Here is a 12,064-nt window from a genome sequence, read left to right as displayed (position 1 = left end):
GGTGATGGATCCATTCAAATAAGGGGTTCTCAAACTTTTTGGTTCCAAGGACTCACTTGTGGGAGACAATTTCCAAGGACCCCCCTCATAATTGTAACAATTCATTAATTGTAGCAATATTTTAAGGGATTTATATGCCATTTGTATTTTCTGAAGTTGTAGCCTGCAGGTTCATCCTGTGTTTTCTGGAAGGTGTGTAACTTGGTCTTTTGTCAACTTTGGATTTTGCATCACTTGACAGGGTGGACTGAGTCAAACATCTCTCCACGTTCATCAGCTAGCTGGCACATAAGCCACAAGCACCGGAATGGTTTTTTGTGACGGGAGTAAAGTGATTCAAGTTAATGGTTAATGTAGGTGAGCAAACATACACAATTTGCTTTTATTGGGGATAAGGGTTGTCACAGATGTTTTTTTTAAAGATGATAAACCACAACTTTATAATTTAAAGCAAATTATTTTGCAGACATATGGGTCGCAGACCACACTTTGAGAACCACTGACATAAAAGAGTCAGCCTTTTTGATGCATCCGTGATCCGCTGTATTAATTCATAAATATCTCTGCTTTTGGAACTTTAAGATCAAGTGACAGGTCAAGTCACTGGGTGATTGGGGCCATTTCATTTGCAAAGACTGTGAGACATTCTCACTTGAAATATAACTGCATCAGGGCATTTGAGTAGCCTACTTTTAAAACAAATTTGCAAATAAAGCAAATTTGCACGTTTCATTTTTAAATATGTAAAATCTAAACTATACATTTTGATATACTAACTAGATCTTCTGGCAGGCAAGGCATTTGAGCTCAACAGCCAATCAAATCCTCCTCCCTGTCTCTGAAACACATAGATTGGCAGGCACTATGACTCGATCTCAGTTTGGTTAATTTACAGAGCCTGGACTGTGCACAGGAGTTTGAATTTTTTTTGGAGCAAAACTGAGAGGCCTTAAGATCACCAAGGAGTAGGCCTAATTTACTGAATTTGACAAACATTCTTATTGTAAACTGCGACTTTAACGAAAAGTTTTGAGAGAGAAAAAAGTGACACATTTCTCCAGCTCATTTGTGAGAATGAGAACATTGTTAAAGAGTGGTAGGCCTATAGTTTTCTGATGAAGATTGTGAAATTGATCAAATTAGTCAAAACATATAATATTTTAATATCTTCGTCATGTTGAGTTTTTACAAACCCGAGATCTAAGGTGCTCCCTGCTGGTGTTCGAACGAGCGGGTTAAGGCACATACATGTGTGTAGCCCTAATATCCAGACCATCTTTTTAATAGACCGTTTTACAAACTACACTTATTGCATGTAGCCATATGGTTGACTTTTACGTAATCTGATGCCCAACCTTGGTGATGGTGAAAGAGCATCATGCAACATCCCCATTCCAAGACTTTGATTCACCATCTGCGATTTTTTGTTTTTTTAAAGACCTATGCTATGGCCTCAACTCAGACATACTATCACCAATTTGTCTGGCTGTTTGTGAGTAGCCATGTGCCCTCTCAGGGTCGTTAATAAGTTTAACGTCATATCGATATTGGTCGCTAGAGGCAGCTCTTTCCAATTCACCACAATAAAGCTACACGTTTGCAGCCCGTTCAGCCATGGGCTCTCTATGGATCTTCAAGTTACAGTGTAATTCTACACCGCCCTCTGTGGATCCTCGAATAGGCCAGGGTAGGGCGCAGCTCGGCGGAGCTAAAGCCTGAAGAGAAATAGGCTAGAGAGAAATGATTATAACCTACTTCTGTTTCTGGAACATCTTTAGGTCTCCATCGCATTAAACACATCGGCAGTGTGTTGTGAAACAGTCGGTTATACGGTAAGAAACTATACTGGCCGCTTTTCATGGATATCATGTCTGTAAAGCTGAGCGTAGTGATCTTCTTTGTGCTCTTTCCCATCGCATCAAACCGATTTCTGACCGTTAATTTATTTCTAGTGTAGCCTATCCTTCAGTAACGGCAGTGTAGCCTACAGTTAACACCAACACATCTAATGAAATTAATATGTTATTTAGGCTAGGATAATTTATGCCATTGAGAGAACCCCTTTAATTAGCTACCCATAACGCCGTGAAAGAAATGGTTCTGTGTTTGATTCGTCCAAGTGACCAGTGCTAGGAAAATAGGTTTGGGGTTTCTGGGCCGAAAGGCGAAAACGTGGCTGATTTTCTGAACTAGCATACACAAGGCGACATCAACCAAGTAGTCTGATAACCGACCGCAGCCTATTTTTGTTTATCAAGCATGCTGTGGTTAACCACGCGTGCCCATATGTGTCTTTTGATATTTTATGTTGACCATAGGCTGACAAATTGTGGGGGTATCTTGTGCGTCACTCAAAACAGGCCCTCAAAATTCCATTCGGTTTTTGCCAACAAAAAGGTTTGGTTTGTAGATTCACAGTAGCTGTGGGAATTGATAGACAATCAGACCTCGTTCATTATGACTAAGTGACGTAGGATATCTTAACTCGATAAACTGGTGTTTCTGGTTCAACCAACTGAATCTAGCCATGCACAACATTGGAAATAAGTCTGGCCTTGTTCTTAGGCTGCTGTCTCGGTGCAATTGGGATTTATCAGAAGACTTGGGTAAATGTAAAGCCCTTGGTCATCTGGTCACTAAAGTCAAAAAGCTAGTTTTATCAACCACACGTTCTCTTATTCAATAACCTCACTGGGCAGTCAACTTGCAAAATGTGATGTTTATTTTGCTTTTCTTCTAATAGGCTATGCCCAAAGAAGCGATGGGAGATGGCAGGTTCAGGTAAACTGATCTGTGTTGTATCCACAATTGCCCCAGTGAGAATAACACGGCTACTGATACCCGCCTCCTTTACCCGCCGGTAATCATCTGCCACACATCGTCTTGGCCCAGATGGACAGCGCTTTGAGAGCTTAAATCTGACCGAAGTCTTTAGGAAACAGTGGAGAAACAGGGGCCAGTCACTGTGGGGCAGCCGCCGGCATGTCTCTTTCAGTAAGTACCGTATATTCAGCATATTTATATGATTGAGAGAGCAAAATAGATGTCGCACAACTCTCTCTCTCTCTCTCTCTGCCTGTCTCTATCTCTTTCTCTCTTCTGATCTCCTCTGGAAGGCAGTTTGTTCTGGTAGAGTGCTTTCCCCTGGGTGTAGAAATGATAGGGGGATGGGTTCCCCAAATGAGCTATACAGGGGATGACAATAGGACCTCAAACCAGGGACAGATGTGGTCACCCTTCCCCCTCACCTCCTTTACTTGTCATTAAGGCTTTTCTCCCATCTGTTTAATAACCCTCTCCCCTCTGAGTCTTTCAGAGACACCCATTCCCCCTCCATATGAATGAAACAGTTAAAGCATGTAACTTCTTGTAGTAGGCCTAACCCAGTGTTTCTGCAGAGTTACTATTCATTCAGATGAAGCAACTTCATAATGCCATTTTCTTTTAAAAGAGATCTAAACAGATCCATTCTCACAATCAATACCAAAGGAGCGATCCTGTCAAAACTATACCTCTGTGTAAACATGTAAATTAATGTTATGTAGCATTGTTATAAGCAGCCAGCTCAGGACGTCTACTGCCAGACAACTACAGAGTTGAATTGCAGATCAGATGAAGCATTGCCATTACATAAAACATGTGTATACCTTTTTGATTACTGTTTGAGCAGGGCAATAAACCTGCAAATTATAGTACTAAGTCATAGCACACAATAGCAAAACAACAAACTTATGTTCCTCAGGCTGTGACAGGCATGCTACAATATACCTAAGACAGACTCAGTAGAATTTTCTTTTGCTTGTTCATAGGTAAGCAGATGGCTCTACAATGGAAATGTAATTGAACCTTCCACAGGAGATTATGTCTGGCAAAGGTCAACAAATTGTAGTGTTATAACATACCAAGATTGGCAGAAATTGGTATTCATTGGATGTTTACTATTTAGAAAATCTAGGTTAATTTGTTGTTACAGGGTTTGTTTTTAATGAATTCTAGGTCAATTTGTTGTTTGTTGCCTGTCCAGAAATATTTGCTGATTGATTTAATGATATCCAAGAGCTTGTTCTGAAATATTTGCTACTATGGGCTGAAGACATTTTAATACTGCAACATTGGCAGTACTAAATTTGTTATAATGGGACAATAAAGTCAAAGCAGAAAAGACATTGCCCAAAAATAGTTGTAATACGTTTGTGAATAAGATCCAATGTCTCCAGTGAAAATTAATTTGTGAGCCTGATTGCGATCACTGCTTTCCTCTCCCAGACGGTATTAGCAAAGGCTCTATTCGACAATGCAGCCGAGAGCCCGGAGGAGCTGGCATTCAGGAAGGGGGACATCCTGATGGTCCTTGAGCAGGAGCAGGAAGGAGGCCCTGGCTGGTGGCTATGTTCACTGCATGGAAGGCAGGGCATTGCCCCAGCTAACCGCCTCCGCCTCCTCCAAACAGCTGCTCCCCCTAACACAGGCATGGACACCTGTCGTGCCCCAAGTATGGACTCTGTCAACATCACTCCCAGGCAGCAGGCTGCCCGTGGCAACACACTTGGCTCTGATGACGGGGTCTATCTGTCCCCCCACAGCATGGCTGAGGGACTGTACCAGAGCCCAGGGGCCAGTTCTGCCCCCAGGGCTGGGGAGATGTGGCATATGGATGGAGGGCGCCCCCGCTCTCACTCCAGTTCTGGGGCACACTCGAGGCCTGAGCGGGATATTGCCATGGCGAGTCGGCCAAGGTCTCCCTCTGTGAGGGGTCGTGGTGTTGAGACAGACTCCTTATACCAGACTCCCACTGGGCTGTCACCCTTGACAGTCCAGTACCACAGATCCCAGGAAGTCTTATCATCGGAATCTGTGTACCTGACACCCAGTGCAGTTCCAAGGGCTGGCGTGGCCCCTGATGCCCAAGGGGAGACCACATTTTTAATGCAACGGGAGTCAGGTGGGCAGGGGAATTCCGAGGGCTGTTACCTGGTCCCTAGAGTTGCAACAACTGCCATGTCCAATGAAGACTTGTATCAAACCCCGACTAGTGGCGTTGCAGTTGCAGTACCCACCCCGGGTGCATCCGGTCTCTCTGTTTCGCCTCTCACAAAAGTGAGCCAGGAGACTCCAAGCATGTACCAAATACCAACTCCCCCCGGAGGACCCCGGACCTCCCCCAAGGAACCTAACCTTCCCAACTCTTCTTCTGCTTCAGCAGGACCTAACCACAAACTTTCCCCTGCCACTGCCAATAGCTCCCCAAGACCTCAAACAAAGGGCGTCTCAAAAGACCCAGACAACCTGGGAGTGCCTTCCACCCCTCCAGGAGCCCGAGGAAAACTGGCTGCAGGAGGTAGAGGGTCCCCTTTGCTGGTACGAATTGGGAAAGGTGGCATTCCGGGATCTCCGAATTTTGGGAGGAAACCCCCTCCCCCTGCTCCCCCAGTCAGAGGTGTTACCAAGAAGAATACAACACCCCCCACACCTGCCCCAAAACCTGCTCTCCCAGCAGGTCTGGCTTTCTCGAAACAGCTTCGAGAGGTGGATGAAGGACATAAAATGGTTCCAGTAACCAGAGATGAAAACATCAAAGAAGGAAATATGCAGGACAAGTCAAGAATGAAGGATCCAGAGGTCCAGATGGTGACTACAAAGGTCGACAATAAAGCACAACAAGATTCGGAGAGTGATAAACTCGAGGATCAGGTGAGCAAATTATGTTAGGAAAACCCCAGATGTGAATCTTCTATTCCACCTTTAACATTTAACGTATCTCTTATGTCTCTGATCTCAGCACCTCTGATGTGCTGTAGCTCTGATCACTGTTAATTATTTGAATAACCAACTGAGAATGTCCAACCATCTGTTAATGTTTAGCTGTTAACATGCCAAGAGTAACAGAAAGCTGTGTAATGCAGTGGCTATGAGAGTCAAACTAAGAACTGAACATAGCTCTGGCATGGGGGTCTTTGAATTCATGGAACCACATTTGTCATTTTCATGATTAGACACTATGACACTAACTTGTCTTGAATGCTTCTTTTTTGCATTGCATTAAAAATAATGTACAGAAACACCTAAGGCAATAATTAGGGTTAAAACTCTTTTGCTAATGGTGGTACTACCTAAAGTACATCTCCACACAGTATGTGGGGTGAAAATGTAACAGGAAGGTAATCATTGAGCTAATTGTAAAACTGAAAGGGAGGTGCTTGATCAAGGCCGTGCCATCCTAACTCGTCTGTGCATTTTGTTTGTCATTTTTGGACTTCAGTATACATGCAGCTATTTGCTATGAGTCATTTATTTTGGTTGGTATGACCTAAAAATTGGTAAAGGGTAAAAATATTGCAATTTTGCATCAGCAACAGCAATGTGAGGTTAGACTAAGTTTAAGACTTCTGTAACTGTTTGTCAGGTTTATGACACCCCTCCAACCAATCGATGGCAGCAAGCCCCATTAGCAACATGTGATGATGAGGATGACAACATCTACAATACTCCAAGAGCTGTTCCTCTTAATATTGGGTTTGACCAAGAGTCAGAGGTAAGATATATTCTGATCACAGATTATTTTACTTTATTCATTTTTCCTCTTTTTCCCTTTTGGATTCCTTTTTGTTAAATAGGTGCCTACTATACCCATCTCTTAAATTTCCTCTCCTACAATTTCACAGGTGCTTTTTTAAAGCTATCTTTCTGGCATTGCCTTTCCCCAATACGTTTTAATTCATTGTACAATTATGTCCTTCAACTCTTGAAATTTTGTTTCTGTTTCTGTATAGTGTGTTTTTTCGTCTGTTGCCAGCTTTGGTCTCTTATATTGTTTTTCATGTCAGTCGGTGTTATGGTGGTCTATCAAGAGAACTGAACTTTTTGATATGGTCATAATGCATCACACCGTATATATCTATACATCACACCTATTGACGCCTCTTAACAGGGTTGTTCTGTTGTCATACAGCTAGAGATTCCATCCTTTTGCAAAATATGGGATGGAATTTCAAGCTTAACATGCTGGACACAATTGTGTGTGTTTAAAAAAGCACCAGTTGTTGAGCTGGAGCCCAGCTTTAAATAATGGAGTTCTGTTGAAGGTCTGCAATTTCAGAAAAATAGAGTGTATTTCAGCCAGTAAGCACAGACTATCACTGTTCTCAACACTGAACTACTTTAGCACTCTCACAATGGTGATTCATAAGCTCTGTAGTCAAGCTCGGCAGTGTCTGAGAAGCTGCTGTTAAAAGAGGAAAATGAACGATTCACTCTCATTCTCCCTCTCTTTTGCTGCAGATCTATGATGTCCCCACTCACACTCTTAACCCTGCGGTAGAGCCCCAGCATGATACCTATAATGTTCCAGCATCCCTTCCCATTGCAAGTGAGGTGGAGGAGGATGAAGAGGATGTTTACAGTGTCCCAAGCCTTCCTGGTCAACCTGTGGTCCCTGCAGAGCCAGAGGAGGGAGCTGGCCATTCTCAGGTCTACCCGATCCCCAGCCCTGGCAAATCGGATGCCGACAGAGTCCAGCACAGCAACTGTTCATTCGAGGAATCCGAGCCAGATGGTGGGATCTATGACATGCCTTCTATGACCTTGGATATTCCAGCTAACTCTTCGGTCCGCCGCCTTTCTGTCTCCAGTACAGGCTCAGGGGACGTTCAGTGGAGAACCTCCATTTCCACCCTCATTCAGTCAGCGTGGAGCGTCACCTCCTCAGCTCCTGCGAGAGAGTTAGCGGCCTCGTTGGCCGAGATCTTGTCTGTTTGGAAAACAAGCCATGCAGGCGATGCCCCCCCACCCCTCCAGCAGGCTTGGTCCCGCCTCTCTGAAGTGATGCCTGCTTTGGCCATGTGTGGAAATGGACCTCCGTCGGAGGCCCTGCGTGGCTTGGTACGATGTGCCCTGGAGGATGCCACTCTGCTTTTGCAGAGTCAGGTACGACCACGTCTCCCCTCCCAGGAGTCTCTGTCACGTAGGCCCTTACCAGCTCTTCCAGTGTCTGACGCACAGCACATAGGCTCGGGTATGGGCTCACGGAAAGGTAGTTGGATCCAGGAGAGGCCTCTTCCTCCTCCACCTCCTCCAGCATTCCCTTTGCCCCCACCACCGGCGTCTCTGCCACCCTCCATTGGAAGGAGCGAAGAGGATGACGAGCTGGGAAATGAATATGCAGGAATTGGGCTGACGCCTGCCCCACCTACGTTGCCTGTGGGCGACAGTGTGGGATATGTGAAGTTACAGGTCCGTCTATTTTTCCATCTTTTTTCTTGTAATTCATTATCTGCTTTTTGAGTTGTCATATTATTTGACTTTGTGGTCAACTTAGTTCCCTTCTTTCTCATGTTCATAGTGAATGAATTTCTAGCAAGACCATTTTCAGGGTTTGTTTTCAAATGCTTCACATTGTCATTCTTTGTAGTTCCTTGTGCCATTGTTTGAGTGAGACACACCAGTCAACTGTTGTAATTTCCTTCAAGACTTTAGTTTATTTTTAAGGTGCTTTATGTTTTAAGATTTGTTATGTTTTTTACCAACACCCTTGTTTACTATGATGGCATATGGTCATAGGAAGCAGAGATAAACTCACTTGTTCATCTAAAGCCTCGCCGGTTATTCAGAGAGTAGCTTTGGGCATCCTTCAAAAATCATTTTTGAAAAATGTAAGAAAAATATATAAAATATATGGCTAAATCATAAATTCACCAGATAGATTTAAGTAGTGCCAAAAGTGTTATACTTGGTGGCCTTTAGGCCACTTAATTATATGTTTATTAATGAATGCATGGCATGATGGCACATGGGATGTGGAGATAAGCTTCCATGGTGGCCAAGTCTCATGAAAGTTAGTTAGAATTGTTGTAACTCTTGTGTGTTTTTTTTTTTATCCTAATCCTAAAGGAGTTTAATCCTAAACTCTTTTAGAATCTTTCTTTCCCTTTTTTTCTTTTCTGAATCTGCAATCCAGCATGTTTGCAGATGGTTGGCACAAACACCTCTTTTAAATGACTCATCGAAATTACCCTTTGTCAAATTAGGGGATGCCAGAGCCCCCTGCAGATGCTCAGTTCCAGACAGAGAGCAATTCCACCCAGGTGATCCCCACTGCTGAGACAAGGGTAAAGGCACATTGTCAAGTACGTCAGAAATTACTCCATTACCAATGATTTACCAGACATTAATGCTATTCTCTCAAAGCCTTCGGATGTAATCTTCCCAAAGACTTTTCAATCAGGTTGCCTGACTTTTAAAAACAGTGGTTCTCTCCTGTTCCCTCTCCACAGCTCAGTCCATCTCCGCCTCTCCCGGGAACGCTCTCTCTCGAGGATTCTGAGCTGCTGTCCTTCTACTCATCCCAGAGTCTGTCACATCTCTCTTGCCTGGCTGACTCCATTGAGGCTCTGTTTACCAGTGTTCAGGGGAACCAGCCACCACGTGTCTTTGTTTCCCGAGGGAAGAGTCTGATTGTAACTGCTCATAAACTTGTCTTCATTGGGGATACCCTTTCTCGTCTCCTCAGTTCCTCTGACCTTAAAGCAAAGGTTTGTGTAATTCATTTTTGAATCTGTTTTACAATATGATATAGTACTTCTATTCAGATTTGTTCAAAACCTTAAAATCATTTTAAAAGTGGAACCCCCTTGAAGTTGACCTACTACTTTAAGTAACTATTTTTTTACATTACTTTTTTGAAATTGTACTGTAAATTGGTACCAACATATAAACAGTATTAATGGTCCAACCCATTTATAACAAATTCATTATATATACCGGTATGCAACTTGACTCAAAATCAGAGATGTTGTAGCTGTAGGTTATTATAAAGGATACTTTATAGAACTTTTTGTTTATGTGAAGGCCATCAACTTGCATATAAATAAATAAATACAAATAATTTGTCCTCTTTAATTGTCTTAGGTTACCACATCAGGAGCAAGGCTTTGTCAGGCCTTAAAAACTGTAGTTGTGGCAACAAAAGGGGCAGCACAGAACTACCCATCAGTCCCGGCAACGCAGGAAATGGTGGACCGTGTGGCGGAGCTATCCCAGCATGCTGCTGGTTTTGCAGGGCTCCTCCAACGCCTGGCAGAAATATCCTGATGTCATCTTATTTACCCCACCCCAAAATACCGTTCCACAAAATGCCTTAATTGTATTTTTAACTTCTATTTTGATTGTCTGATTTGTTTTGGGAGCATATGTGCCATTGACATCACAGTTTGTGTTTCATTGACTTGGTTAAGACCAGTGCCACAAACAAGAGAGACTGTATGAGTATGTGTGTGTGTTTGTGTGCGTGAGTGTGTCTGTGGCTTTCGTTTACATGTCTTCAGTGCCAAGCACACTTGTCCTGTGTGACGTTATAACTTATTGGTGTTTGATATTGGATTTTTTTTGGACTGTGTTGAAGCTTAGTGTGTAATGGGTCTTTTTCATTTTTTCAGTGGTTTCAGCTCAGTGGTTTTCATTGATGCCACCCTGATTTTTGTGTAGTCGTTGGCATTTGTTTTTAATGGCATTGAGTGGTACTAAGTGATCTGTGAAATGTTTCACTTTGATGAGTTTTTGAGTTTTGAGTGGGAGGGAATCAGTGTTGTCTTCACAGACAGGTGTGGTACTGGTATTGTAACATAACATTGGGATAAATCACAGGACTCCCCCCTCCCCCTTCTTCCCCGAGATAGAACACGAGTGAGCACACTGTGAGTAAACTGTAGGCTACTCACAGCCTAATTACAGGAATAAGTATGTCAGAAGAAGGTTATAAGACAGACTTGCCCACCAGTTTCAATGTGTCCAGGGACAGTGAACTCAGGCAGTCAGCCTGTATGCTCAGTCCTGTGTATCAGTTGTTTACTTTTTTTACCGTGTCTCTCACTTTCCTTATGTGCTCTGTCCTCAGCTTACTCAGCATCACATGCAGGTTGAGACATGTTGTTTCAGTTTGTTTCCCACGACAGTTTGTTTCCCACAGGGAGTGGTGGTGCGTGAGAACAAGGAACTCTCATTCACATTTAACTCTCCTATTGCTTGGGAATATCTCATGCTATTTACATGTTCTGGGGAATTTATGCCTTATGTCTTTTCCCCTCAAATTCTTTCTCCTGAGTCCCACTGTACCAGTCTCTCTCTCTCCTGTACAATTCCTATAAGCTACCAGCCATCCTGACCTTCTCTCATGCTTCACTAAATGCCAAATATATATCAGAGTTACGAGAACTTGCATGCAGGTTGTTAACTGACCAACCTTACAGAGTATAGCCTACTACAACTTGGAAATGGTCTTGGTCTCAGATTGTGAATTGAGCACCACCCAATGGGACATAGCAGTATTACTCATTATCACAGTATGTATATTTTTATGTAATAGAGGTGGCAGTTTGACAAAATGGTTGACGAGCAGACCATAAACCACTTCATAAAAAGCCTTATTGTGTTTATCAAAGTCTGAACGTAACAATAATTTCATTGGCTATTATGTTTCTTCTGCTCCATGATTATGAAATGTTTGCATGGCTTTATGTAACTCTTTTCATATAGCCCATAAACACGTTAATCTGGGGTGTTTAAACACCGCTTATTTTATTAAACCAGTATATCATCAACTCTTTTAAATAATATTTGTATCAGAATGTATTTTTGACAGCTCTTGTTCAGACTGCTCTGGGACCTACCTGTTAGATCACTTGGTGTGGTCCAAACATGTCTTTTTTCTTTTGAAATACATGGTAAAAACTCTAATTCAAATGCATGTGTGATTTTTCCAAGTGTGACTTTATTCGCGTTGGGCCTTGTCTAGTCTACTTGTAATTCTGTCTTTAGCAGATTATGTTCACATGCAACTGAGCACTGCACGTGTCAATGGGGGTTTAGTTTGTATTCTATTGAAGCACCACTGAAGTACTTCGACGATGGGGTTGTTTTACTGAATTAAATTTACTGATTTATGCCCAAATGTCTTCGTGTAAACAGTTTGACAGAGGCACACACATGCAACGGCCCGTAGCACCATTCGATTCCGGAAATATCCTATCCTCGAATGTTGACGCACGCGCGCCACAGAGTACGTTGATTTTGT

The 12,064-nt window shown here is 42.9% G+C and overlaps 1 protein-coding gene across 2 annotated transcripts; it reads left to right on the top strand.

Annotated features, from left to right (window-relative positions):
* Window positions 1-1,663: 1,663 nt before the first annotated feature.
* Window positions 1,664-11,727, top strand: efs (embryonal Fyn-associated substrate). 2 transcript variants are annotated; one of them, XM_076289064.1, is made up of 8 exons: window positions 1,664-1,832; window positions 2,744-2,994; window positions 4,267-5,691; window positions 6,404-6,532; window positions 7,279-8,229; window positions 9,024-9,104; window positions 9,270-9,527; window positions 9,904-11,727. In XM_076289064.1, the coding sequence occupies exons 2-8, from the start codon at window positions 2,983-2,985 to the stop codon at window positions 10,084-10,086; spliced, it is 3,039 nt and encodes a 1,012-aa protein (XP_076145179.1). In that variant the 5' UTR covers window positions 1,664-1,832; window positions 2,744-2,982; the 3' UTR covers window positions 10,087-11,727. The 2 variants fall into 2 exon arrangements, with proteins under 2 accessions (XP_076145179.1, XP_076145178.1); XM_076289063.1 differs by having other exon boundaries at window positions 9,024-9,122.
* Window positions 11,728-12,064: the final 337 nt, after the last annotated feature.

The sequence above is a fragment of the Alosa pseudoharengus genome, unplaced genomic scaffold (assembly GCF_046254945.1).
Source record: "Alosa pseudoharengus isolate Yale_2024_CS ecotype anadromous, Long Island Sound unplaced genomic scaffold, YU_APseudo_1.1 YU_APseudo_1.1_scf_17, whole genome shotgun sequence".
Lineage (NCBI taxonomy): Eukaryota > Metazoa > Chordata > Actinopteri > Clupeiformes > Clupeidae > Alosa > Alosa pseudoharengus.
Note: the sequence above shows the minus strand (reverse complement) of the source record. Positions and strands in the feature narration are given on the sequence as shown.